General features: G+C 40.6%; 1 protein-coding gene across 2 annotated transcripts; it reads right to left on the bottom strand.

Moving 5' to 3' along the window:
• Positions 1–688: 688 nt before the first annotated feature.
• OPRM1 (opioid receptor mu 1) lies at positions 689–25,452 on the bottom strand. 2 transcript variants are annotated; one of them, XM_035321994.1, is made up of 4 exons: positions 24,969–25,452; positions 9,997–10,349; positions 8,554–9,074; positions 689–3,254 (listed from the first exon to the last, which is right to left on the bottom strand). In XM_035321994.1, the coding sequence occupies exons 1-4, from the start codon at positions 25,445–25,447 to the stop codon at positions 3,216–3,218; spliced, it is 1,392 nt and encodes a 463-aa protein (XP_035177885.1). In that variant the 5' UTR covers positions 25,448–25,452; the 3' UTR covers positions 689–3,215. The 2 variants fall into 2 exon arrangements, with proteins under 2 accessions (XP_035177885.1, XP_035177886.1); XM_035321995.1 differs by lacking the exon at positions 24,969–25,452 and adding an exon at positions 14,251–14,371.
• Between the last annotated feature and the right edge of the window lie 644 nt (positions 25,453–26,096).

Below are 26,096 nucleotides of genomic sequence, written 5' to 3'. Positions count from 1 at the left end.
GGAAATAATGATGTTTATTATTATTCCTTATTGCAGAGTTATACCTATATTATCTTGCTCAAATGTCATTCCTAAGAGTCATTATTCACTATTTTTCCTCTCCACGAAACAAACAAACAAGCAAAATATATGTAAGTTTTGCTCAAATACAACCTTCTGGCAGAACTTTTAAAATCAATAAAACAAGAGTACTTCAGCACAACTCAAGAGCCTGGGAAGCCTCTTAGTCTGTCAGGAGCTAGGAAGAGAGTTTCCCTCTGCTTACCTTGTCTTTCTGTTACTGGAGCCAGGCTCCTGCACCAGCTGGCTCCTGGAGCTGAGCCTCTCAGCATAAGAGGGATGTACACAGTTTATGTCAAAACAGAATTCTGACCATATGCCTTTTATTAAAAAACAAACAAAAATAAACAAGTGAACAAAACCACCACCAAAACAACAACAACAAAAACCACAACCACCACCACCAAAAAATACAACCTATCTGAATGTCCCTTTTTTTAAAATAAAACATAACAAGTACTTAACGCAGTCAGAAAATTAATCCATGAACCTTCAAGGTGATGTGTTGGCATTGGTGCACTACAGAGCATTTTCTAAAAGCTGAACTATTAAAATAGGGCATGACATGTTGACCAATGTGTACTGTGTTTTGAATATAGTATGTGCAAATATACAGGAAACACAAACATTTTTTTTTTTTTTTTATTTAAGGATCACAGTGAAGATACATTGTGTATGAACTTGTGTAATATGCTACTTACTCCACAGCACTCCCAATGACATTCATGCCTTTTGGAAAACAAAAACAAAATAAAATAAAACAAGAGATTTAACTTATTTTTGCTAATGCTCTGCTAATAAAATTTGCTTCCTCATATCCTTAGACCATTACGCCTACAACAACATTAGTACTGCTAAAAATATTTACAGTCAGGTTGCTCAATTAATTATTGGACTGTAGAAACCTAAAATATCTTTGAAAATATTAGGCTGTTATTGAGTCATACGATTTTACCAGTGAGCTTCATTACATTCCAAATACAGAAGAAACAATGGCTTCAATTCATTATGTTAAGTCTGTGACAGCTAATGTAGTTTGAACTAGCCACTAAACTATGAGCTTAGGTTTAATTAAACTTATCTCTCTTCCTGATTTACCAGTTAAGGCTTTTCCAATAGTCAGTCAATGCATTTCAGTTTGCTGTATGTGAGCATGGCAGACTGCTCAGAACCAGTCAGACTGCAATGACTTTGGACGATGCTAATTTGCTTCCATTTCTGGTGTAGTTTATGTTCTTCTTGATAGCTAAATAACACTGCTGTGTAGTGCAAAGGAGCATGCCCAGTTTTTCTGAGTGAAAACTCTCTCTCATACCTTAAAAAACTAGATGAAAATGCTCTTTCTTAAGATTATGACAACTCTGGTTTAAACTTCAATGATGGCTATGAAGAGATCTTGCTAGACTAATATAAAATTAAATATTAAATTCCTCTCACAGCACAGTGTGATTTTCAACAGAAAAATAATAATAAAAAAGGCACTTCTGCTATGCCTGGTTTCATATTCTGCTTCTATAAATGGCTACATATTGAGCTGCAACACATTGATGAAACTCCAGTAGCATTACTTCAATTTACAACTTGAAAGGGTTTGGCCTTCAATCTTTATTACACAGTCCATGGCAGAAACAAAATATTTCACACTAAAAGCATATTCTGTTACACAGATTTGAATAATAAAAATAAGAAATACACTTTTGCTGCAGAAATAAAAAGAAAAACAAAACAAAACAGCAACCCCATTCCATACAGTTGTATTTTAGAATATGCTTATATTCATCAAAGTATTCTCCCCATTACCCCCAGTTAGCTGATGATTTATTTACAAAGCAAGTAACAAACAATGGCTAGAAAATACCATTGCACCACAATTATCTACACAGATATTTCTATTTTTCATACTAGAAAACAGTTAAGATGGCATTTACTTTGGTACAATGTTTCTTTCATAAATCTTAATGTGTTTTAGTAGCTAATACAAAATGGAGATGCGGACTGTACTGCCTTAGTTAGAAAAGCAAACATATGTGTTTGGTTAAGAAAAAAAATAGATTTTTATCAAAATGTAACTTATTTTTTATTTTTTATTTTTTTAATTAATATGTATATATTTTAAAGTGGATCTAATGTGTTTACTCTTCCAAACACTTCACACAGGGACTGTTGCTGACTTCCAAATTTGAGATGTTGCTGACAGGGCAGTTGAAGTTTGAGAAACTAGATGAAAGAGAATTTATCAGCTGCCTGTGCCAGCCCTGACAAGCTTATAGCTGTGCATCTGTTCATACTGGAACTTATAGAGTCAATGCTATTTTGGGGATCAGGGATCATGCTACAATCAATAACAGTATGGAATACTTCCATTTATTCATTTATTTCAGAAGAACTGACACTTCATGGTTTTCATTGTAAAAGTCTAGTTCTTATGTGAGAAATAGAGGAGGAAGGTGAAACTTAGGGGCTTGTTTTATTTTCTTTAAATGAGCACTGAAAGAAATATTTTCCCTTTGAAGCTGTGGAACATGCAATCCTTGTAAGAGAAAACCTCTTGACTTGCCAATGTGTTATTCTAGATGATCTTGTGAAACGTCACCACACAAATAACCTGCACAGAAAACATCTCTACAAAGAAATTTTAAATGTAAATTGAGTACCCAACAGTATTACAACTCCATTTTCCATTATTTCCTGTTGTTATAAACTCCCCTTCACTTTTCAAATTATAGTAGTCTGTCCTTTTAATTTTTGTCTCCAATCTGTTTAACACCATGTAACTTGTCAGAGCACGTCAGCCACAGATACAGTAGTTTCGCTTTAGACTAACATATGTATTCCTGGTTAACATGACTGTTTTGAACACTGAAGATTGGAAAGCCCCTGTATCTCTTGGCTCTGCTTACCATTTAGTTTCATGCTTCTGTTATGTGCAATGCAGGAGTGCTGCAGAAGCAGTTTTTGACAGACTGGAAAAGCAGGCACTTTCCTCTGTAGGTTTTTTTTTTTTTTTTTTTTTTTTTAATTTCTATTTTCTTATTATTTATTTATTTACTTATTTTGAGGGAAAGTTTGTCTTACACCTTCCCATAGCATACTGCACAGAAACACTGTGGCACTGGTTTGTAATTGCTTTGAGAGCTATGCGGCAGGAGACCCTGTCACGGCAGTGGGGTGGTTTCAGCTTCTTGGAGTTCCAACTGAAAGGAAAGAAATTGCAAACACAATGAGCAGTTACTTGATTTCTGCCCTCCCACCAGTTTGCATGTGTGTGTGTTTCTTGTTCTTTTTTAAGAATAATTAACTTATGATTTGCAGCTACTGACCTGCCCTGTAAAGCTGAACTGGTAGCCCAGTCCGCAAGGCAAGGATATGGATATGCCTTTGTCATAAAGCAACAAAAGCAGAGTAAATGATGAGAAAAGTTTTGTGTCTGAGTTTTAATGACAGCAAAAACATTAGATCGGCAGTGCTGTTGTATTTGAATTAGTCTATTTCATAGAAAGTCGGTTGTTTTCTTTCTAGAGGGGAACCCTCAATGAATTTCACTCATAGGGAAGGAATTCACTCCCTCCCTGTATTATTTCTGTAGCAACCGCAGGTAAGTTGGTATTTTACATGCCTATTAGTATATTTTCTGTGTTCACACTAGTAAATTGAGGAACTTCTGGATTTGAATTTAAAGATCCAGTTTGCATTTTGTGAGAGATGGAGTTACATCAGCAAACAAACCCAACCATCCGCCTGCTCTGGGCATCCGTGGTATCCACATCAAGTCCTGTTAACATACAGGCATGATAGCACTACAGAAATGGTCAGGTAAATCTGCCTAAGACACATCATGTCCTGAAAGTCTGCAACCTGTTTTACTTCTCAGCAACCAGAACATGTTGAAAATTCACTGTCATTGAAGTGTTTATGGTATGGAAAGCAAAGTCACAGATGAACCCTGATGGACACAAATGAGGAGAACATGTTACACATGGGCAAGGATTTTGGGGTGGGGAGAAGGTGCATTTTCTAACTGGATTGCATTCCTGGAGCTTTCTGCAGTTGCATCTGTTAGGACTTCTGACTGGAGATGAATTTTTCCAAGCCCAAAGCATAACTCAAATGCTCCTTCAAGTCAACATGCTATATTTAGGGATTTTCTGTATTTTGTATTGGAAATGCTCCTCCTCAGCAACTTTTTGTAAAAATTGACCTGATTCAAAATTTGAATATCCCTGTCTTTTGGAGAAGTCTAGATCCAGAAATTAATTTTGAAGTTTATATTCACTTCTGAATTTAATTAATAGAAATTTCAGTTCAGAAAACATTTGAAAAATAGTCTCAGTCATGTGGTTTAATTTTTAGGTAGTCCTGTGGTCTTGTGTGGAGGTAGGAGTTGGAGTCAATGATCCTTGTGGGTCCCTTCATTCAAACTTGGGATATTCTATTGTTCTTTTGTGGATTGGATACATTGAATACAGTTTATTTTTTTTTTCCTTTCTTTTATTTTTATTTTATTTTATTTTTTTAAACAGTGAACTTTCTTTTTCTAATTTCTTGTGGAAAAAGTGAAATGTTTTTGTCTCCATTTTTTCTAATTCACAGTTCAAGAAATGCCACAAACACAAACAACCTTACAATGCATCTAATTAATTTCAAACGCATCTAATTAGTTTCAATGCTCATAGCATTGTTTATAGTTGCTGCCTTTAATGAAATTGTCTAGCAAGCACATTATTTTCTATGCTACCTAGAAGATTCACAAGGGTCCCATGTCAATGCAAATGTTCAAGACTTTTTAAAATCTACCAGAGATTCTCTGTGCATCTGAAGTAAAAGCCATTTCAAAATTTGTTAGGGTCTTTGTTATGAACCAGGTTAGTATCAATGACATCAAAACAATTCAGACATTTGCAAAAGCTAATATTCAGTCCTTTTATTAGCATTTCCAACTAATATTGGGTCATGCAGAGAAAAGTAAGCAGTTCTGTTCTGCAAGATTTTTTCCAGTGTTCTATCATTCCTATTTTCTTGTTTTAACATTTCATGCAAATGCACTTGAAAGATTGCACATGCTTCCCTGAAAATTAAAGTGAGTTGAACCTCTAAGCTCACCCTGAAAAAATGCAACCTGAATGTTCTGACACAGGCGTTAGCTGAGTAACCTGGGATACATCCCCCACAGATGTGAAGCATCTCATTCTTAAAATTCCAGATTCTGCATGCCTGACTAGCCACTGTATTTTCTCCCTCAGAAATATGTTGCTCTACTGGACATGTACTATTTTTCATAAATGCTCACACCATCAATGTTTCATTTCTGGGGGAGGTCAGAACTTGTTTTGCACTTTTCCTAAATGTTGATAAAACAATAAACACATTCTTAACCAAGAAGAGCTTTTTGGTAGTGTCAAAGAGCCATAACGGAGGCCAAATGACAGTATCTTAACTCAGAATAATATGAACATTTGTATCTGTTGTTTTGCACTCATAGAAAACACAGTTGTTGTTCCCACAAGCGAGTGCTTATTGTAAGTGCTTCAAGAGTGTGAGGCAGTTGAGTGCTTGCAGCTCTCATTAACTTTAGCAGGAGTAAGAAGTCTCACTTGGGGAAAAAACAAACAAACAAAAACTTGTAGAACATCTGTTTCTATGAAAATAACTTGAGCTGTGCTGAGCACTATACACTGCACAATTAGGATTCGTACCAAATGCTCTCCAAGGCCCTGACTATACAAGAAAGAGCTTGTCAGTATACTTAGATCAATACAGATATACTGGCTAGACTTGCCTGTACAGAAACTTTTCACTTACCTGTGAAAAGAATACCCTGTGAATAGAATTTACAAAGTTCAGCAAGTGTTTGATCAAAGTGTTTTGTTGTTGTTTTCTGAGAACAAAAGATGGATTCACCCTAGGACTTTCTCTGTCTAAAATAAATATGCTACATTTGTAAGTACTACCCAGAAAACCTTTCCAGAGTAGATTAGTCCTACAACCTTTCTGTCATTTGGATAGTAAGAGACACCAAAAATGTCTTTTACAGAAAAGCTTCTTGAATAAGAAAACAAGTAAATTAAGTTTAATATTCTGGTTTGAACATGGCTTGGTGTGAATGTATTTCATAGCCTCTGCGGAGGGTGAAAAGGACTGCTTCAACTAGCTGGTGTGCTGCTCTCCAGGGAGTACAGCAGTCAGAAGGTTCAGGTCAGCCTCCATCAGGCACATCTAGCAGAAATAAACCAGAGGCAACAGCTGCTCAAGCAAGGACTGCTGCAATGATGGTGAGGGAAGTGAAATTGGGCCCATTTATGAGCACTTCAGATTCTCTCAAATACCAGACCATGCAAACAGACATGTCCACACATCTATGAGGACACGATTTTCCAGGTGATGTCTTCTTCTCCCTAGCCTGGGGGAAACATGCTAGCTAGCTGCTAGGAAGAGTTACAGAAGTATTGAAAGCTGCATAGTCACACAATTTCTTACAGGTCTGAACACATGAACACATCTCTTTTGTTGCATGCATATTGGCTTTTTGCTTCAATTTTCTCCCTTGCTTCTTCACTCTGACCTTATTCCTGATGTTCTTTCTCCTCTGCATTCTTCCTGTCACCTGTCTTTCTCTTCAGCATCTTCCCTGTCACTTCTCTTTACCTGTGCTTTATCTCTTCTTAACTAATTCCACCACTATCCCCTGAAGGAAACTAACACAAAGTCTCCAACTATGTGATTAGCTTGCTCCTTACTTCCATTCTTACTTCCATTATAAAGCGCAAATCTATCCCTGCCTCAACTAGCTCTCTCCCTTGTTGGTTTAGGTTGAAAGATCTTTGTGGGAAGGATCATCTTCTGTTCTGTGTTTGCTCAGTGTCCATGAAATAGATTTTATATCAGTCAGACTCTAGGTGGTACCACAGTAATCTCTACTAAGGGTAGAACTTTAGAAGGCTACGGTTCCAAAAATTAATTTAAAGAAGTATAAGTAAATGTAGACAATGTGTTTATACACACTGCACTGTCAAAAGCTGAAAAAGTTGGACATGAACTAGATAAAGATACAACCCTGTTGTCAAGACACATGCACAAAATTGACTCCACTGAGGGTTGCAAAAGCATTAGTGAGAGCTGAATCCATCTATTAAATTTTTGCTACACATAGTGAATACTACACGTATATACATACATACATATATGTATGTGTCTATGCCAAGTTTGCCAGTTCTGCTCCACCACTGAAGTGTGGGTAAGACTGAGCAGATGCTAACTGATTTCTCAGCCTGCAACTTGGCAAGTACAAATCATGTTCTGGTAAATGCCATCACCAGCTGCTGATGCTCAATAAACCTTCCTCATCTCCCTTCTGCTTGCTCTTTCCTCTCTTTCTGGTGCATTTACTTTGTGGGGATAAGGTAATATTCTGATCTGGGCTTCCTGATTGCCTGTGTGACAGGTAAGCTATTTCTTTCAAAAGAAGCCAATTCTCCTGACCTTGAGAAGGCAGCTAGCTTGTGGGTGAAGGGGCAGCAGTGAGAAGCTCATGAAGGAGCAAACTAAGGATATTGCTGATGTTCCAATGAAAGATGACGTGGCAAGGAATGAACTAGGTTCCTGCCTTTCTTTCTACTCTTTAATGAGTTCCAGAGAAGATTCAAACCTTTTCTAACACTTGTTAGGCTAGAATGTTAAGATTTGTCTTTGTGTTTTGCTTGATGTTCACTGAGCTATGTGGTTTGGAAACTCTCAGGAATAATCACAGGAACGTGGATTTAAAATATGTAACAAAAATGATTTTTTTTTCTTTATCCTGGTATCTGCTGTGCCATAAAATTCCTAATCTGTATACCATAAGTGGCAAAATGGCACAATACTCCTTAAATGTGTGTGTATACATGTATGCTTATATATGTATACATATATGCTTATATATCTAGCTATCAAAACCCACACTAGCCAACACAGATTTTGATCTGGTACAAGAACTGCATGCAGATGACCTTAGTCTACTTCTAGTATGTCTTCCAGGAGAAGCAGGGCCTTCTATTACATCAATCAGAAAGCATACATGCAGTTTCACCTCTTTTCAGTTCACTGATGAAATGGTAGGAGAGAGACATGTATATTGGCCCAACCTTGTCTCCCTCAACAGACAGAATAGAGAAATCTTTGATTATTCTCTAACCGGTTCTAAATCAGTCACCTATTGTAAACCCGCTGCAAATGAAAACACTCTGTTTTGGGTGTTGTGTATACACATGCACGCTGGACCCTATCATGCAAGGTACCTTTGAAAGCCCTCAGCTTTTGGGCATCAACTAGAGTACAGAACAACTAGCACCATGCAGGACTGGGGTCTCTGTGTGTGAATACACCAGCTTCAAATGTAGCCCTGAAGGTGTTTAGATGTTCAAATAGCTACAAATCAGTATAAACTGTAACTTCGGAATACATGTCATCTCCAAGCGGGTGGCCTGGATCCAGAGATGACATCTCCACTGCTAGTCATACCTGATGGTTAGTCCTGTCCACCGTGTTGGCAGTGGAAGCATGGTCACGAGTGTTTTGTCGGACTCGGGTGGAGTTTTGCTGCTCAATGGTTGAGGAGGTGGGGATGCAGAACTCTCTGAAACACCTTTTGAAATTCTCATCTAGAAATGCATACAGGACTGGATTAAGGCAACTATTTGTGTACCCTAGGGCAATACAGAAGTGCCAGGAGACAGTCTGGAAAGTAGTTTCTGGGATGTTGACCAAGGCTTTAACAATGACATAAATGTGGATGGGAGTCCAGCAGACGATAAACACTGCCACCACTACAAGAACCATCCTTGTGATTCTCCGCAGGTTCCTGTCCTTCTCCTTGGAGCCAGATAACATGCGAACACTCTTCAGGCGTAAAATCATCAGCCCATAGCACACAGTAATGATCAGGACTGGCATGATGAAGGCAAAGATGAACACACAGATTTTCAAGAGGTTCTCCCAGTACCAAGCAGGGTGGGAGAACTTAAGTGTGCAGTCAATAGAGCCTAGAGGTAAAAGAAAAGAGTATAGAAGAACAGACTGGTCAGTTTGGCATTTGCTTTCCTTTAAACCTTTCATTTTTTTTTTTTTTGTTAAATATCATGAGCAAATACATGAAGATTTACTATATAAATGGCTAAAACAAAGCAATCGGTGACTGTTATTGGCACAAACATTGGTAGGACACAGCGCTGCAAAATATGTATGAAGCTTTAGTTAGAAAAATAAAAGCAAAAAGTAACATTCTCCTTTGCATCATATTGCTTGGAATTCTGCACATATTTAACAAGAAAAATTGAATTGTCATAAATGTTCAAACTGGCTCATCTTCACTTTTAATATAAAACCTGGTAAAAATAAGATGATTTTAGCACTGTATCTGCTGCAAGTTTGGACATTTCAAGGCAAAGGGGAAGCGGATGACATGACACATGGTAACTGTGCACTTTGGAGTACTTTTGATTTATGTTGAGATGTTGTCACTTGAAGGACACCACTGAGCACCAGCGATCCAGAATGTGCTCTCAGTTCTGTACCATGTCCTGCTAGATGAGGTAGAAAATGAAGACCAGCAACTTCAGTGGGAACATCTGGGGTAAAGCATGGGCTCCTGTGCTTTAACAGAGTGTATATTCCCCTGTAACTGAAGGTAGGCACAAATGCTTTTTCAGACACTACAGGGCTGTCTAGGGCAGCAGGACTCACATGGATCCTGCTGGAGCTGCTGGTTGTCAAAGACTGATCACATGCAGAGCTGTCTCTGGTCAAGAAGATCCAGCTGCAAAATTTTTTCAAGATGGCTATTTGCACTAACACCTGTTTCATACAGCTTGAGGGTTAGTTCAATGTCTCGACAACAAAAAGAAAGAATGCAGAAAGGAGTTTAAACACTGAAATATTTGATTTAGGAATGAAAACAAGACTTACCGTGCCTGTATTTAGTAGTTGCCATGAACATAACTGGCAGGCCAATGGCAGAAGAAAGAATCCAGTTGCAGACATTAACTATTTTGGCATTTCTGGGGGTACGAAAATCAAGGGCCTTAACTGGGTGGCAGACAGCTACATAGCGATCCACACTCATGGTGCAGAGCGTAAAGATACTGGTGAACATATTGTAGTAGTCTATGGATATAACAATCTTACAAAGGATTGTACCAAATGGCCATGTTCCCATCAAATAATTCACGCTCTGGAATGGCAGAGTACTTGTTGCTAATGCATCTGCCAATGCAAGATTGAAAATATAGATATTGGTGGCAGTCTTCATTTTTGTGTACCTAGAAAAAAAAAATCAGCAAAGAATGTAAATGACCACAACTAGTAGTGTTAAACAAAACTGAGGCTAGAGTACCACCTATAAGAAACTTCTGTGAAATAACATGTTAGATGCAATCAAATATAAACTCTTCTTCTCTTCACTTTTTAACCAAATAATCTTGCTATGGTTTATCTACAACAATGTTTGCAATTCAGTCAGACATTAGCTGACAGCTGTAAGAAAGAATAAAAAACATTAATTTAACTTGTGCAGAGAAAAAGGACACTTGTAGAAGAAACAATATTATGATGGCTAAAGTACCAAGAAATAAGCTGGTACTTATTTTCTAATACTGGATGCTATATTAAATGGATAGATTTTATGTATCTTCTGATGCCATGCCAAGTATCAGAACTGTGGTCTATAAAATGGAGAAAGCATTTCTAGGTTGTGGAATAGTAATGATGTAATTCCTTAGGGAATAAGTACCTGAAAAATTAGTGTAATTATTAAACCCACTACATCTGAAAATTCATGCTTTTGCTTTAAGACTTTCTTACCTGCTTGTAATTATAAAATTTTAAAATAATTTGTTATCATGGATACTACATTGTTTTACTGATTTCAGTGTCCTATACAAATTAGACAGATGTTATTCCAACTGATCAAGAAGACAGAACCTATTGACCATATGAATTAAACATATCAATAAAACCATCAGCCCTGTGTGGATGCTGTAGCCTTGTTGCTTGAAGTAGGAATGTATACTCTGCTCTGCTCCACAGTGCCTATTGCAGCAGGAGGGACTTCAAGCTACTTGGCACCACTTTCCTGCTAAGTCTGTGTGACACTAACTACACAAAATCCACTTTCTGAATTTTAAATTTGTCATGCTTCAACCACATCAGAGCAGAGGGAGTTTTATATGTTTTAATTTGTGTTTGCATTGCTAAAAGTAGAATTCAAATTCTTCTGTCACTTCATCATTTTTTTCCAAGAGCACTTTACAGTTTCAATTCATTGTGTCATGTGAATAGCCCCCCCCCCCCCCTTTTTTTTTTTTAATATGTATTTATAGTTATACTTTTGCAGTGGCACAATGAATGTTTCACTCCAAGTCCTGTTCCTGGCTAGTCTGTCCTACTGCCCTGACTGCTGCTGAGGTTACTAGGCATTGGGGCCATCTGGCTTTTGGGGGGTCAGATGGCTTGCTCCTTTGATGAAACCCTCCTGTGATCCTGTGAAGTAACAAGCACAGTATATGATCAGACATTTTATAATTTATTGAATGGTTTGCAAGTGGAACAGTACTTTAAAAAAGATTTTGGGGCAACTTACTGGGGAAGACAAAGTGCAAAATATAGTGTTTCATGGTTTATTTTTTCTTGTTTTTCCTCTGATCTATTCAGATCATGAGTAAGTTGCAAAGAACCAGTGGCAGGGCCATGCGGGGGCACACATTTGGAACTTTTTTGGTCTGGAGGAATGCAGACTTCTTACTGAATGCACCAAGATAATTATTCTGATGAACATCTGAACAAGTTCATACTGTCTTTGTTCTCTCATTTCATGGCACTGTGCAGGAGGAGCTCCTAACAACCTTAATGTCAAGCTAGGATGTTCTGCTGGAATATTTTTCAGTAGATCCAGTCTCTTACTTGACTTCTGTCTTGAGAAATATGATCTAAGTATGATATTTCCAAGTTTTAAATAAAATCTATACTCTGAAATTAAAGCACTCTAAAAACTTTTCTTAGGGAAGCCCTCCATTTATCCAACAAAGTGCAGCAGTAGTTTTGGAAGAGGAAGTTGTACTATGTCCTTTATTTGCTATACTTCTTGCTTCTTATCAAAGATTAATGTCTTCTCTACGGGTCTGACAACAGATCCAAGATTAGCTAACTCTGTGTCCAGAGAGCAAACCTGGATGTTTAATGGCAATGTGTGAAGGCATTCACAGCTTTCTCCAGACTGATTGGCTCTGGCAGCAAAAGCAGTGGAGGGGCCATGGCTCTGAACTCTCTGGGGATGAGAAAATGCAATGCAGACCCTGTGCTCTCATCCAGGCTGCTGGCTCATACTCAACTCTGAGGTGATTGCCCTGTCTTTATGGCTGGAGAAGAAAACAAGCTTAGGTATGTTCCTCTGTGCTGCTGCTATCACACATGATTCTGGTGTAGTTCTGTCCAAAAAGAACATCATAATCATCAGCTTATTATAATGATTTTTTTATCAGTAATTTAAAATATTTTTATGCTTTAAAGGCAGTGCTTGACACAGCAAAAAAAATAAATCATGTAAAAAGGTAAGTGATTTTCAGATTAGCACGCCAGAGGATGGGTAGAGAAAAACTCTGAATAAATGGAATAACATCTCTTCACTGACACTATCATGGACCTTATTCCACTTAAATACGACACAATTTTTGGTTTTGGTATCTTGTTTTCATTGTTGGTTTAAGCCTAAAAGTTCTTGGACTTTCCATTATTTCATGTAATGGTCTCTGTAGGCTATTAATGAAAGATTCTGCTTGATGTACTCCGTAATCTTTTTGTTTCTAATCACTGTTTTCTTACAAAGAAAGGAATCCAAGCTTTTGCGGTGACAGAAAGTATTTACTTCCACAATTGCTTAATCAACAAAAGCCTACTGAAATTCACAATATTCCTTTCAGTGATTTCTATGGGATTTGAGTATTTCTCTGTACTGAATATTTAGAGATTTTATAAAGAGCTTATTTCTAAAAAGCACATTTTGTTAAAGGTGTATTTCTCCAAATAAGTAGATTATCAGTGTCCCCAGAATTGTATTTTTATATGAACGAATAAATACTGAAAGAATTGATTAAAATAGATTTTTAACAGCATGAAAAATAACAGTCCTCAAAATGGAGCTCTCCAAAGCCTTGATCTTAGCTGTTATTATATGTTTTCTTAAGGTATCCTTAAGTCTACCTATTTGAAGAAGCAGCACATCATCATGAGTTCCATTATCCAGACATACACGTGTATGTGATCAAATTGCTATACTTCAGAGGGACTGGATTTCATATGTAATTAAAGTCACAGGCTATCTGTAGAGCTGTCTTATAATGCCGAAAGCATTGTGTTTATAAATGTGATCTTTTAACAGATATTGTTTTCACACTTTCATTCAAGGCCATTAAAGAATCTTAAACCAAACAAATGTGTAAAGAAAAAGTCTTAAAGGCAAGCCCCGGAAAATGTGAATGCTGGTATTTAAATTAGATTGGAAGTTCAGCATCTGAAACACTAACTACATTAAGTTTTGCATTACATGAGTAAGGTTGCAAGTGAGGACAGAAGTTGGCTTTGGGCAACATTACTTTTATTTTCACAGCTCTGAAGTGAAATATTAATACAGTAACATGATGATTCAACATTTTGGTGAACATTTAGCTCAACAGTGCTATGGATAAATGTTCAATTTAATTATGTTCATTATAATACTGACACCCACTATTATGCTTCTTCTATCTCCTCATGGCAGGTTTTGTACCATAAAATATCATTTTTTATACAATGTTTTTTGTTGATATTAGGAGATGATAGATCAGGTTCACAACTTTAAGTCTGTCTAATTCCGTAGGCAGCACTGTCTTGCTTTTATCTTTGTTCTATCCAGCAAAGATTTAAAATACACTTGAAGATTTGAGATGTAGAGATCCACTCCACTGGGATTTGCTTGGAATAAGCAAAAGCTGTAAGGAAAACCCATTGAATCCTACTGAAATAGCCTCTAAGCTTCTAGCACTCCAGGATAAATAAAAGCTTTCAACTGGTAGGCCATGGGCCAACTGTAGTTTGAAAACCAAACAAAAGCTTCATCAAACTAATCTAGATAGACCCTGCTTCCATTGTACAAAGTGTAATAGCACCTTGAACAGGGAAAATGAGCACCTTGCCATCCACATTCCTGACATGCAAGAAGAAAGAGATGTGTTCATGCCTGTGCATCTCTCTCTTTCTGTGAGATGTGTGCCACAGCTCTGTTTGTGGTCTGCTTCAACAGGGAAGTCTCCAGGTGATCACCTCTAAATATTTTAAAAAATGTTTTAAGTCTCAATGGCTCAAAAGTAAAGAGCAAATAACATGAATAACATACATTCTCTCAGAAAGAAAGAGAGAAAGAGAGAAAGAGAGAAAGAGAGAAAGAGAGAGAGAGAGAGAGAAAGAAAGAAAGAAAGAGAAAGAAAGAAAGAAAGAAAGAAAGAAAGAAAGAAAGAAAGAAAGAAAGGAAGAAAGGAAGAAAGAAAGGAAGAAAGGAAGGAAGGAAGGAAGGAAGGAAGGAAGGAAGGAAGGAAGGAAGGAAGGAAGGAAGGAAGGAAAGAAAGAAAGAAAGAAAAAGAAAGAAAGAAAGAAAGAAAGAAAGAGAAAGAAAGAAAGAAAAAGTAGTTCATAGCATGCTTTTTCTAAGCCTAATAGACACAGCTGATAGACTGGCACTTGAGTCTTGTCCAATGAACAAACCATTTACATTGATGTGGGTTGTTGAAATATACCTTCCTCCAGACCCTTCAGCCCTTTTATAACACATCAGTCTTACACCATTTTTGTACCATTGTCTGATGCAAAGAAACCAGAGACGTGGTCCGTGTTTAGCCTGATGAGTATAGTAATGTATGTATGTCATTACAAATTCATTTGAAAGCTCCTATCTGAAGAGCAACAGTGAGGAGAAAGGCAGAAACGGTCTTTTGCACTTAGCAGATAGAATGGCTGATGGTAGATTGGTAACAACTACTTTCAGCAACACAAAGTCATACAAGCTTTTGTCCATAGAATGCTAATTTGGAGACAAAGGCTGCTTCAGCTGATCTGTGTTTAAGTAAAATGTAAAATACATGAAAAAATTGCTTAATTAGAAAAAATTCATTGCAGAAAGCAGCCATTTGGGAAACTTGCTTGGCTGCTCAAAGAAACAACAGACAGCAATTAGGTCTTGCATTCAGACAACCTCACATAACTCTTGTTGATGCTGGAGATTAGGTTAGTGCTCAAATTCATGTTCTTCCTGCATAAATGGCTTGTTAAACAAATGAAGAAACATTATGTGCATGCATTAGATTTGTTGAGGTCTCCTTGGGTGGGAAGATTAAAACATGTGAAGCATGCCTAGTTGAACCAATTTAAATGAACATTTATTTTCATGGCTGTTCTGGTACATCTTGTACATGCAATCCAAAAAAAAAAGTAGGAAAGGATTTATTTATTTATTTATTTATTGTGTGTGTTTGTGTGTGCTTTCCTAAGATATGAGGCATATTCAATTTTTATGGAGCCCTTAAAGTTCTGACAAAGGTTTAGCCTGGACTAGACAATCCTTTCTTCTTTCTAACAATCCAGTGAGCATGTTTGACACTGAAATAATGTCTCTCTGCTAGGCCACATCCTGAAAAGTACCTTTGGTCTCAAGTAATAGAATTAAATGATTCCTAATCATTTATGATCCTTTCTAATTGTCCTTTTCCTTTCTTTGCATTGTGGTGGGTCTCTTTCTACGAAGCTAAAGACCTGCTCAGTATCTCAGTTACAGCTGTGGTGTTGTAGGAGGCTGCTACTGATTAAAGCTTTGAAAGCTTTGAAAGTAATATATGTTCTGTACGAGTCTAATCTATCTGCCTGGGAGCACATGGTTTCATCAGCTTAAAGACTTGGTCTTTGATTCTTCTGCTCATGAATACTCCAGAATACTTATGCTGTAAAGCCATTAAACTCAAGCTCTATGTACAAGCAATATAAATTTATGTACAAGCCTTACATGTTATTATGCAGTCACGCCATCTGGATTGGAGGTGACATACTGTGGTTAACAATCAACTCGTCCTTTTGATTTATGTTCCCCATAGGAGATTACACACATGGATGTAATTAAAAAATAACAATCCCTCCGGGAAAGCACACAAACAACAAACAGAAAACAAAGCCAACTCCAGCAGGTACAACATTATAGCAGAAAATGGTCATGCTTAATTAAAGTGAAATTCTGCACATTTGCTTACTTCCTGCACTGATCCTGAGTTTGGGGGCAAAAACTGGGTAAGGGAACAAAATGTACTGCCATTAAGACAGACAACAGTTGTTTGCTTCTGTTCAAGCTTTGCCAGTCACTGCTGTGAAGGAAATCAGAGTGCAAATGCTGAACTCTGTTGGTGAATATAGGGCACCATGAAGTTATCTGTTGCCTAAAGATATAATTAATCTTGCTTCTCTCTCAGATTTTACACGACTGCAAGAGAGCAAAACCTAACTGAGCTTTGGGGTTGTGAAGTCTCTGTTGGTGGTTTAATTAGAATCATGAAAAATTCATACAAATACCAGGCATCACTTCAGGTGCCAAGGCATGACATATACTAAGGGAGCGTGCTAGGCCTAACACTGAAGGACATAGTTATTTGATGTACTTGGTGGGGAATGCAGCACAGCATCCTGGGGAATCCAACCACAGAATCCCAGAGAAGCTGTTCTCTAACTTCCTCATACACAAGCAAGAGGATGCATGTTTGCTAAAGGAGCCTCAAGGTATGTGCTCAATGTGGATCTGAATGGAGGACATACAACTGCTTAAGATGCTACCTCTTTTCTCCCTCATCCTTTGTTTTCCCACTGCCAAGTCTCTTTTTCACTTTATTCTTTTCCATAGCAAAAGTGAACCGAATCCAGAATTTCACCAAGGTTTACTTCCCAGGCTATCTTCCCATCTTTGACTTCCGAGCTTACCCTTTCCCTGTGTCTAGTTGTATAAAGGCATGTGCAGACCCACCACTTCGTGGCATTTGCTTATACAGCCCAGTTAGGAGAAGGAAACAGAGCACATCACTTTTCATGGAGAAGCATCTGCTCAGATCCTCTTGTCCTGTACTCTGAACCAATTAGCAACTTCAATCAGGCCTCAGCTTTGGGACAGGGAGAGATAAATGAAAGCCTCTGAGGCAGACACCACTTTCTTCAGACTCCATCGCTGGTCTTTTCAGGAATTTTGTTGTGCCAATAACAGAGAGTCCTGAGGGCATCTGACTCATCCTGTTTTCAATTAATTACAATAATGTGTTGGGCTTTGGGCTAAAATTCTCTTGCTGCTTTTCCTCCTTTTTTTTTTTTTTTTTTTTTCTCTACTGAGAGGGATCATATTGTGTTCCTCTTTCTGCTGTTTGGTTTGAATTAGTAAGCTTCGTTTCTTCCCAGGGGAAAAAACAGTGCCCTTCTGTCCTCACTTGCAACCTTACTCAGTGTAATGCAAATAGCTGCTTTGCAGGGGAAGGCTGGTCCTTTCCCTTCAGGTCTAAATGTAAGGATTAACTAGCAGGGAGATTAATCCAGACAGAAAACACAAACTCCACAGTAGCCAACAGGTAACTATTTTATTACCATATTTCTCTCATTATTTTCATGCCTTTTTAATTACATGTATATGCAAAATATCCCTGGAGCCAGCTAAGGGCAGGTCTTTATATATATGTTCACATCAACTTGCCAGGCAAACATTCAAGATGTTGCAATGTCTTATAACTCCTATTACCCTAATTTATTTTTCTTTTCCCAGACACCACCAACAGCTATTTAATAATAAAAAGAAATGACAGCAACATGTATGCTCCAATTCCCATACAGTCAACTGCTAGTACACTGAACCCTTCCCCTCAGCCTAGTAAAAAGAAGGAAACATTATCCCCAAATTATTCGAGGACTTATTCTGGTCTGTTTGTTAAGCCACCTTTAGCTCAGTTTCTGTGTGCCTGGCATTGAAGCACGTATGGGTTGTCAGTAATGGCTGTTGCTTTCACAGTTGTACAGATGTGTAACACATCTCTGAGAAATAAATCAATGGTGTTAAAAACAATAACTCCAATATATTGCCATTATCAGGCAGCGGGTGCTTATTGCTGAAGTTTTTTGCTTTGCCAGGAAGACTTGCAAAGGAAAACTGTCAGCATCTTTAACTTAACATTCTCCCCTGTGCATTCAGGGAAGTGTGATTGGGAGTGAAACCACTGACTACATCAACAATAACTGAGGTGACATTTTTATACGAAGAACAAGTTAACAGCTATTTTGCCTGTTTTCAGAAGAGAAGAGATCTTCCAGGTGCTGGTTCCCTCCTCCTGGTTTGTGTTCTTATCTCCTCATGTGAGGACTGTACATGAGACATCCCCTGCTTGGCACATAAGCTGGCAGGGAAGCTTTTGAAGGTAGTTTTACTGCTAGTGGATATGAGATCCACAAAAGACTGATGAGGAACAGTAGTGGTTATCCTCCCTGGTAAAAGGCTATCATCGTGAATATACAGAGATGTGTATATATACAGTGTGTATATAGATACACAGATGTGTGTAGATACACAGTGTGTATGTATATAGATACACAGTGTGTATCTATATACACAGATGTGTATACAGTCTCTTGTGTGCAAGAAATTAGGATTTTCTTGTAAAGGTGTTGAGTGTGATCTGGAAAGGAGTAGCAGAGGTGAGACAAAGGCTGAAGAGATGGTAAAGCTGCAGGAAGATGTACCTGTGAAGTGAGAGTAATGGGGAAAGCTGGAAATGGTGCGGAAAGACACGACAGAGGGAGCAAGACTATGTGTTTTGAGAAGACCACATGAAAAGTACAAGGAATAATGGATTTGGTCCCATGTGACAAGGATGAGATTGCACCTGAAACTGGAGCTCTGACGGAGGCACTGAGTCTATCATTTTAGGAGAAGGATTTGTGAAACTGGCTTCCCGGATAATTTTTCTATAGAGGCAGCAGATCCCAGGGCTGGAGGTCAGCACTGAGCAAGGGGAGAATAGGAAAAGGCACCTTAACTGCTGCTCCTTGCTCCGCTTCAAAAATGAGACTCCTGTTATGCTGGGATTGCTCTGTACCATACAATGAGGAGGAGACACCCCATCCTACACAAACAGCTTTGCTTTGAAGTTTTATTCCTGATCTGAGGTACAAGATCTTATAGCCGATAATTGAACACTTCTCAGTGAGAAGGTGGAAAAAACATGCTATTTCATGTTCTTCACAGTTACTTGAGTAGCTATAGTCTGTCATCTTTACTTTTTTTCATCATGCAAATTCAAAGGGAAATATGAATAAAATTTAAAAGTGTTTATCATTAAACAGATGAATGAGAATGCTTTTTAACACAGGCTAAGCTGTGGAACTCCTTGCTAGTGAATACCCTTAAAATCCAACTTCCAAAGGGGAGCAGGGTCTTTGAAAGATAATGATAGCATCGCCATTAATACATCAATAAAGACAAGTTCCATGGTATAGGCAAAGATGATTATGAGAAGAACTTTGAGATAAGCCTAATAGCAATTCACTAAATATTTGCTTACAGGTTTTTCTAAGATATAGTTGTAATGAATTGATTTGTGTTTTGAAGATAATTGTCAAGGAGTAAAAACTTATTTTCACTTGGAATCCTAATGAAAATAGTTTTTTGAAAGTGCCCATTAATGAGGATCTCTAGAAAATGATTTTACTTTAGAAAATGATTGTTTCAAAACAGCTTTGTTGAAAAGTGGTAATATTTGTGACAGTTTATTTCCAACCTTATTTTAGATTCTGTTTTATTTAGGATTGCTGCATGGAAATGTTCACAGAAAAAGAAAGAAAAAAAAAAGCGAAATGTTCACAGAAAGATGTTGAAAAACATGCTGATGCAAACTGCAGCTCAGAAAGTCTGTCCACAGTGTAACAAACTGTTAGAAGGAGTATCAAACAGCGATGCTGCTATTTCTTCTACTCTTTGTCTACACACCAGCTACAGGCTATGGCTGGAAAAGAGGTCATTAAGTTAGAATGATACTGAAACATACATAATGTTTTGTTTGAGATATTTGTAAGTATGTCATCTTTTCATCTAGTTGCATGAAAAGTCAGTAATATTAGACTGTTTTTTACAAGGAAAGTAAAAACATTGTGGAAGTGTTTAACATTATTTTTTCCTGCAGGCCACCATCAAAACAATACTCCAGAAAATGCAGCAGGACCATAACAGTTTTTCCAAGAGGAATTGAAAGAGAGGGGAAGTTTTCTGCCCACTTCTGCCCAGGGGGCAGCTGCTGGCCGAGTGTGGGGACCTCCCCTGTGGGGGCAGCCCCATGTCCCATGGGTGAGAACTGGCTGGGGCCAGGTGCCAGGCACCTGCAATGACATCAGGTCTGGAGAAGCTGCTTGACAGCATCCCACACTTGCCTCCCGCTCCTCAGGGAGACTGCGGCCATACAGAGGTCTTTGACCATGGTCCTATCAATATAATTTAAACAAAATGAGAATACAAAGGTATCTGTGGTGTTTTACCTATCTGCTTCCCTTGATCCTGGGGGAGGGAGGGGAGCACCTCACTAGTCAAACATTTACCCATTAGCAAAGGCTGGTAAACTTCTACTGCAAACAGTGTGCAGAGACACCTGCCTTTCTGTAATTCAGGATGCTAAGGGTCAGCCTCTCACTGCACCTCTCATTTAACTCAGCTTCTGTGCTGTTCCTGACTGGGCAGGCTCCTTCAGTCCTGTCCCCAGATCTTCTCTGACTTGTGCTGGTGAGCACCATAAACTCATAATTGACATTACTGGTTAAGGCTGCTGGTAAGAACACTTATCAAAGAGGTGGAGAAATTTATTTTTAGGCAGCTGACCGTATTAGCATACACAATGCCACCCAAATGCAGAGATGTGCACGTGACTGTGGGCAGGAAAGAAAATAATGAATTTTATGGATTTCTTGGTGTCTAAATTCCCTGATCTGTGCTGCTCCAAGACCTGCTGTGGGCCTTCTTTCACGCTGCATCTATAACTCCATGTTGCCTTGCAAAGAAGAACTCCAGTTTTTTAGAGAAATTGTCTTCATTTCAGCCTCTTTCAAGCTTGAGATCACTTTCAGCTTATTTCTCTAATCTGACTTTCCACTTCAAATGCTATAACCTCTTTGTAAATGCCTCAGTTTTCCCATTCTTTACACATGTGTGATAATACTTATTCCTCTGGAGACATCAATTCTTCCTACAATTGGAATTTCACCCCAAATTCCCTTCTTAGTAAAATACTTTTCCTGAAGCTTGAGTGAGGCCAGGTTGTAGTAAACAGATCTTTCAGTATGGTGTAGTCTTTCCAAATCAGATGATGTTTCAGTCACAGCTTTTTTTTTTTTTTTTTTTTTTTCAAAACATTGTTAAGACATTGGTTTGAGAAATGTAAAAAGCCCAAAAGCCCTTTGCTTCAGAGAGGGTTTCTTTCCCTATTTTAATATTTATTTATTTTCATTTTTATTTTTTTAACCAGAGTAATCATTTACTCTAATGAAACAAGACATTTCTCTCCTCCTGTGAAGGACCACAGAGTACCTCAGGCTCCTTTGTTTATGATATGTGACAATATTAATAGCAAAGCAATCAAGGCATCACTCTTGACTTGAGTGGCACCAGCAGCTACTGATGGAATCACAGTCCTCTCGGGGCACTTCACATGGTGGAGTGCTGGGGCCTCAGAGAGAGCTCCTCCAGTCTTCCAGACTGGCGATGCCAAAGATATTCAGCAATGATCTCACAGCTTTCCAGCATTGTGCATGCGGCCTTAATCACAGGGCACATTCTTCTCACTCTGATGTGTGACTAATATCCCACTGACTTGACTAGAAAGCAGGAAAAGTCTATAGATTACTGTGCAAATTAATTCAATACCACATAGTACTAATTGTGTACTGTCTTGTTGTACTCTGCAGCAGCTAGAAGTAGCATTTGTTGTTGAAATGCCATAACTACACTGTGTTCATATCAGTAATTCACACTTACATAAAACACATACGGAAAATAGATAATAAAAATTATCTACAGATTTTTCAGACTATTGGAAATTCATAGCTGGCAGTAAAACCTGACTATTATCGCTGTCACTCAGCAGACATATTTTATACTTCACAAAGGGAACAGCTCAGTGTTAGTAACACAGGGTTCAGCTTCACACACTGCAGATCTAACATGCTGTAAATATTAATTCAAGGAGGAAAATATTCAGCTGAAAAGAAAGCATTTGGAAGAATAAGGGGGGTGGTTGATATTGCATTATTTATAAAGAAAGAGGTATACAAAGCCAATGTCACTGTGGATTGATAATGACATCAATTCCACATCAGGCAAGCACTTGCATGGCTTCAGCCAAGCCCATGGGTCTGCTTCACGTGGAAGAGCTGGAATGACTGGATGGAATTTTAGGGTCATCTGTTTATAAGAATAACATTATAGTTATTCCAAAACATATTTCTAAAAAAGCTAAACATCATATTAACATGCAGCACTCTAAAAAGGAAGTCACTGCTGCTTTCACTGGGGCTGGAATCTGAGAGGTGAATAAGGACAGAGTTTCAAAAATCTAACAATTTACCTACCAACTCTTAGGGTTTTCAAGGTAAACTAGGTACCAGTATCACTTTAAAATCTTCTTTCTAGTAGTATTAATTCTTCTTAAAATTAATACAAACTTCAAAACCTCCTTCTTCTTGAGCAGGCATGGTGTGAAAAGTAGATAAAGAAGGGGAGCTTTGTGTTATGTCAATTGCAGTTCAGTAAAAGCTTTGCCTCCTATCCTTGGCTGGATCTAAGGATACACAACTGTGAGCACATAAGCTCATCATTTCATACGCACATTTAATATGACTGCAAATGCTGTCATGGTAGTATAGCTTTCAACAAGAAATAAATCAAAATACTGCAGCTCAGGTATACTAGACCTATACAGAAGCACAGAAAGGAAAGGCATTTTGTGATGCTTAAACCACAGATCCTATTCAGCCATAACATGTAAGCTCTTTTTCATCCCTGATTGGTAAACAAGTGTATGGTATTAACCTGGAAGGAACTCTGTCATATGGAAAACTGTTCTTGTGATAGCACAGGAGACCTGGATTCAGTCCTGCCTTTGCCACAGAATTCCTGGGTGGTTTTGGGGAAGTCATTTAACTGATTTGTGTTTTCCTCTGTAAAATGAAAACACATTTTTTGTCTTTTCCTATTACTTCTGGCTTTTGTTTTTAAGCTATAATCTCTGGGAAGGATGCTCTCCTAAGATAGAAAGCTAAATGTAGGTGCCTTGTTCATTTTAGCTTTGTAGTGTAAGTGTAATTGAATTAATTAATGTAAGAAATATGAACCTAGAACAGGTTATGCCTCTTATTAATACATAACACCAGGGACGACCTGTAGCATATGCTCTGCTGACAACCATCCTGGCTCTGTTATATTGTGCGTCTGCTTTTTCTCCCAGAGGAATGCATTCAACACTTGCTCAGACAATTGCAGCCATGGTCCTATTCAGAAGCACTTCTGCAGCCATACCTTCGTACAGTGTCCAGAGAGAGCTTGAATCTCTGGTTGACCAAAACCACACGCCAGTAGAACTTCCCAGCTCTGCCTATCTAAAACATAACCTCCAAAATATAGTTTTACTTTGAGCCACTGATGCAATCAACGCGTGCTCCCATTAGGTTTATGAGCTGCACAGGCTTTGCAGTGACATCCCCAAGACACGATGCCACATGCAGAACGGAGCATCCCCCACCACGCCGCTGCACCCTCATTAGCTCCGGCTTTTTATGGCCAGCGCTGCCTCCAGCAAGCCCGGTACGGAGCCTCCCGGTGCCTGCGGGGCTCCTGCTGCCTGCTGCCCGCCGCCCGCCTGCTACCCCGACCCCTCGGCACTGCTCGAAGGGAAACGGGCTGCTTCCCGGAGCCGGCGAGACTGGAGTCCCGGGACGAGGAGGGAGCGCACCCCGGGGGCACCCTCCAGCAGCTCCCGCGGAGCTCGGCGGGCTGCGTGCCTCGGTTCCCACGGGCAAACGCTGGTCCCGTCCCGTCCCGCCCCGCCGCTCCAGGAGGTGGCAGTATTCCTCCACGTAAACCGCCCCGACCCCGGGCAACCAAAGGAGCCCCCCGCCCACCCCTCATTTATTTATTTATTTATTTTTACGATTTACGGGAATGAGATTTGTCACGCGTGGAAGACGCGCTTGCGAATGACCTTGTAGAGCGCGGCCGCAGCTTGCGGGGGAGAAAGTCGCGACATGCGACAACGCAGCTGGGAGCCTGGGCTGCTGGCAGCGGCCGCGACCCCCGCGTACTTACACACGTGCACACGCACAGAGCTATACACGCACATACAGATACATACGGATATAAACATGCACAGCAACACTTGGGGGAGAGGATCTGTACATCCTGGCTGCGAGAGGCGTTCAGCCGCGAAGCCATTTGTATTTTGCTCCTGCCTTTGGTCTGGGGTCAGCCGCGGGGATGTGCAGCGCCTGTCTGTGAGCGCATCCTCACACGCAGCGACCACAAGCCCTAAAACCCTCCCTGCCTGGCGCAGAGGTGCAAACTTCAGACCCGGCCGGGCAGAGAGCAGCGGTGCCGCAGCACGGCGGGGCCGCAGAGCATCTCCTCGCAGCGCGGCGCTTCCCGAGCGGGCCCCCAGTCCCGCCGCCCCGTCGCAAGTTTCCTCCTCCCGGTTTTTCTCCCTCCCTGGCCCCTTCCCCATAGCCCCCTTCCCCTTCCCTCCCCTCCGCCGCCCCAGCGCGACCCCTGTCCCCCTCCTCGACGGCGGCGGCGGGCCGGGACGGGCAGCACCCACCTGACGATGACATACATGACCAAGAAGTTGCCGAAGAGCCCCACGACGCACACCACGGAGTACAGGGCCATGATGGCGATGGCCGTGACCACCGAGGGCCCCCCGCCCGCGGGCGCGCAGGGCCCGCCGCCCCCCGCGCTGCCGTTGGCTCCGCCGCAGGGCTCGGAACGGTTCCAGCCCGCCGCCGCCGAGCCGTTCCCCCAGGAACCCGGCGGAACGACCGCGCAGGGGGGCGTCGAGGGGCGGCAGGCGGCAGCCGAGGCGTTGGCGACGAACGGGTCCTCCAGGGCGCCGGCCAGGAGCGGCGCCGAGCCGTTGCCCAGCAGGTAAGCGACGGCCATGGTGCGAGGCGGTGGCGGTGCCCAGACCGGCGGCGGTGGCGATGCCGGTGGCGGTGCGGTGCGGGCGGTGCCGGGGAGGCGGTGGCGGCGGATTCCGCCCGCCCCGACGGCGCGCCCTGCCGCTGGGTGCAGGCACATGTGTGCGGCGGGCGGGACGGGGAGGAGGGGCCTGCGGCGGCGGGGATGGCAAGGGGAGGGGGGAAGGTGGGGCTTGCCCCCCTCCTCGGCACCCCAAAAAGTCCCCGGAGGGAGCGGGCAGCACCCCGCGGCGGCCGCCTCCCGCTGGGAGCGGAGCGGGGACCGTAGGGCACAGGCAGCGGGGGGAGCACCAGCAGGTTTCCCCTTCCCTGCTAAGCTGCGGTGGCACTTGATAGAAAAGGGGTTTAAAGCGCTCCCTTCCCCAGAGCATCAGCAGTGAACGGCGTGGGGAGAGAACCTGGCGACACGGAGTGAGGGGGCTAAGAACCAGGGCAGGGTATGGCACTGATGAGTCAGGGATCGTGACAAAACCGTGCCCTCTGTGATTATATAGTTCGAGGAAGATGAGACTAGGAATAAAACGTGGTGAACTGTACGGGAGGTGAGCGTGAGCCGAGCTGTGCTTTGGAAATGACTCGGATTTCACGGATCCTCAGGGTTTTTAGAGGAGTTTCTGCTCCAGAGCTCTGAGGATCCCATCTCCCAGACACCGGTGCGATTGTTGTCGGATGTGATAGCATGGAAAAGGAAGACATCAACACCATGCTCTGAACTGAAAAGCTGTCCGTGCGTTGTACTGGCTGCTTGA

Source organism: Oxyura jamaicensis, chromosome 3 (assembly GCF_011077185.1).
Source record: "Oxyura jamaicensis isolate SHBP4307 breed ruddy duck chromosome 3, BPBGC_Ojam_1.0, whole genome shotgun sequence".
Classification (NCBI taxonomy): Eukaryota; Metazoa; Chordata; class Aves; order Anseriformes; family Anatidae; genus Oxyura; species Oxyura jamaicensis.
This window is presented reverse-complemented; position numbering and strand designations above follow the sequence as displayed.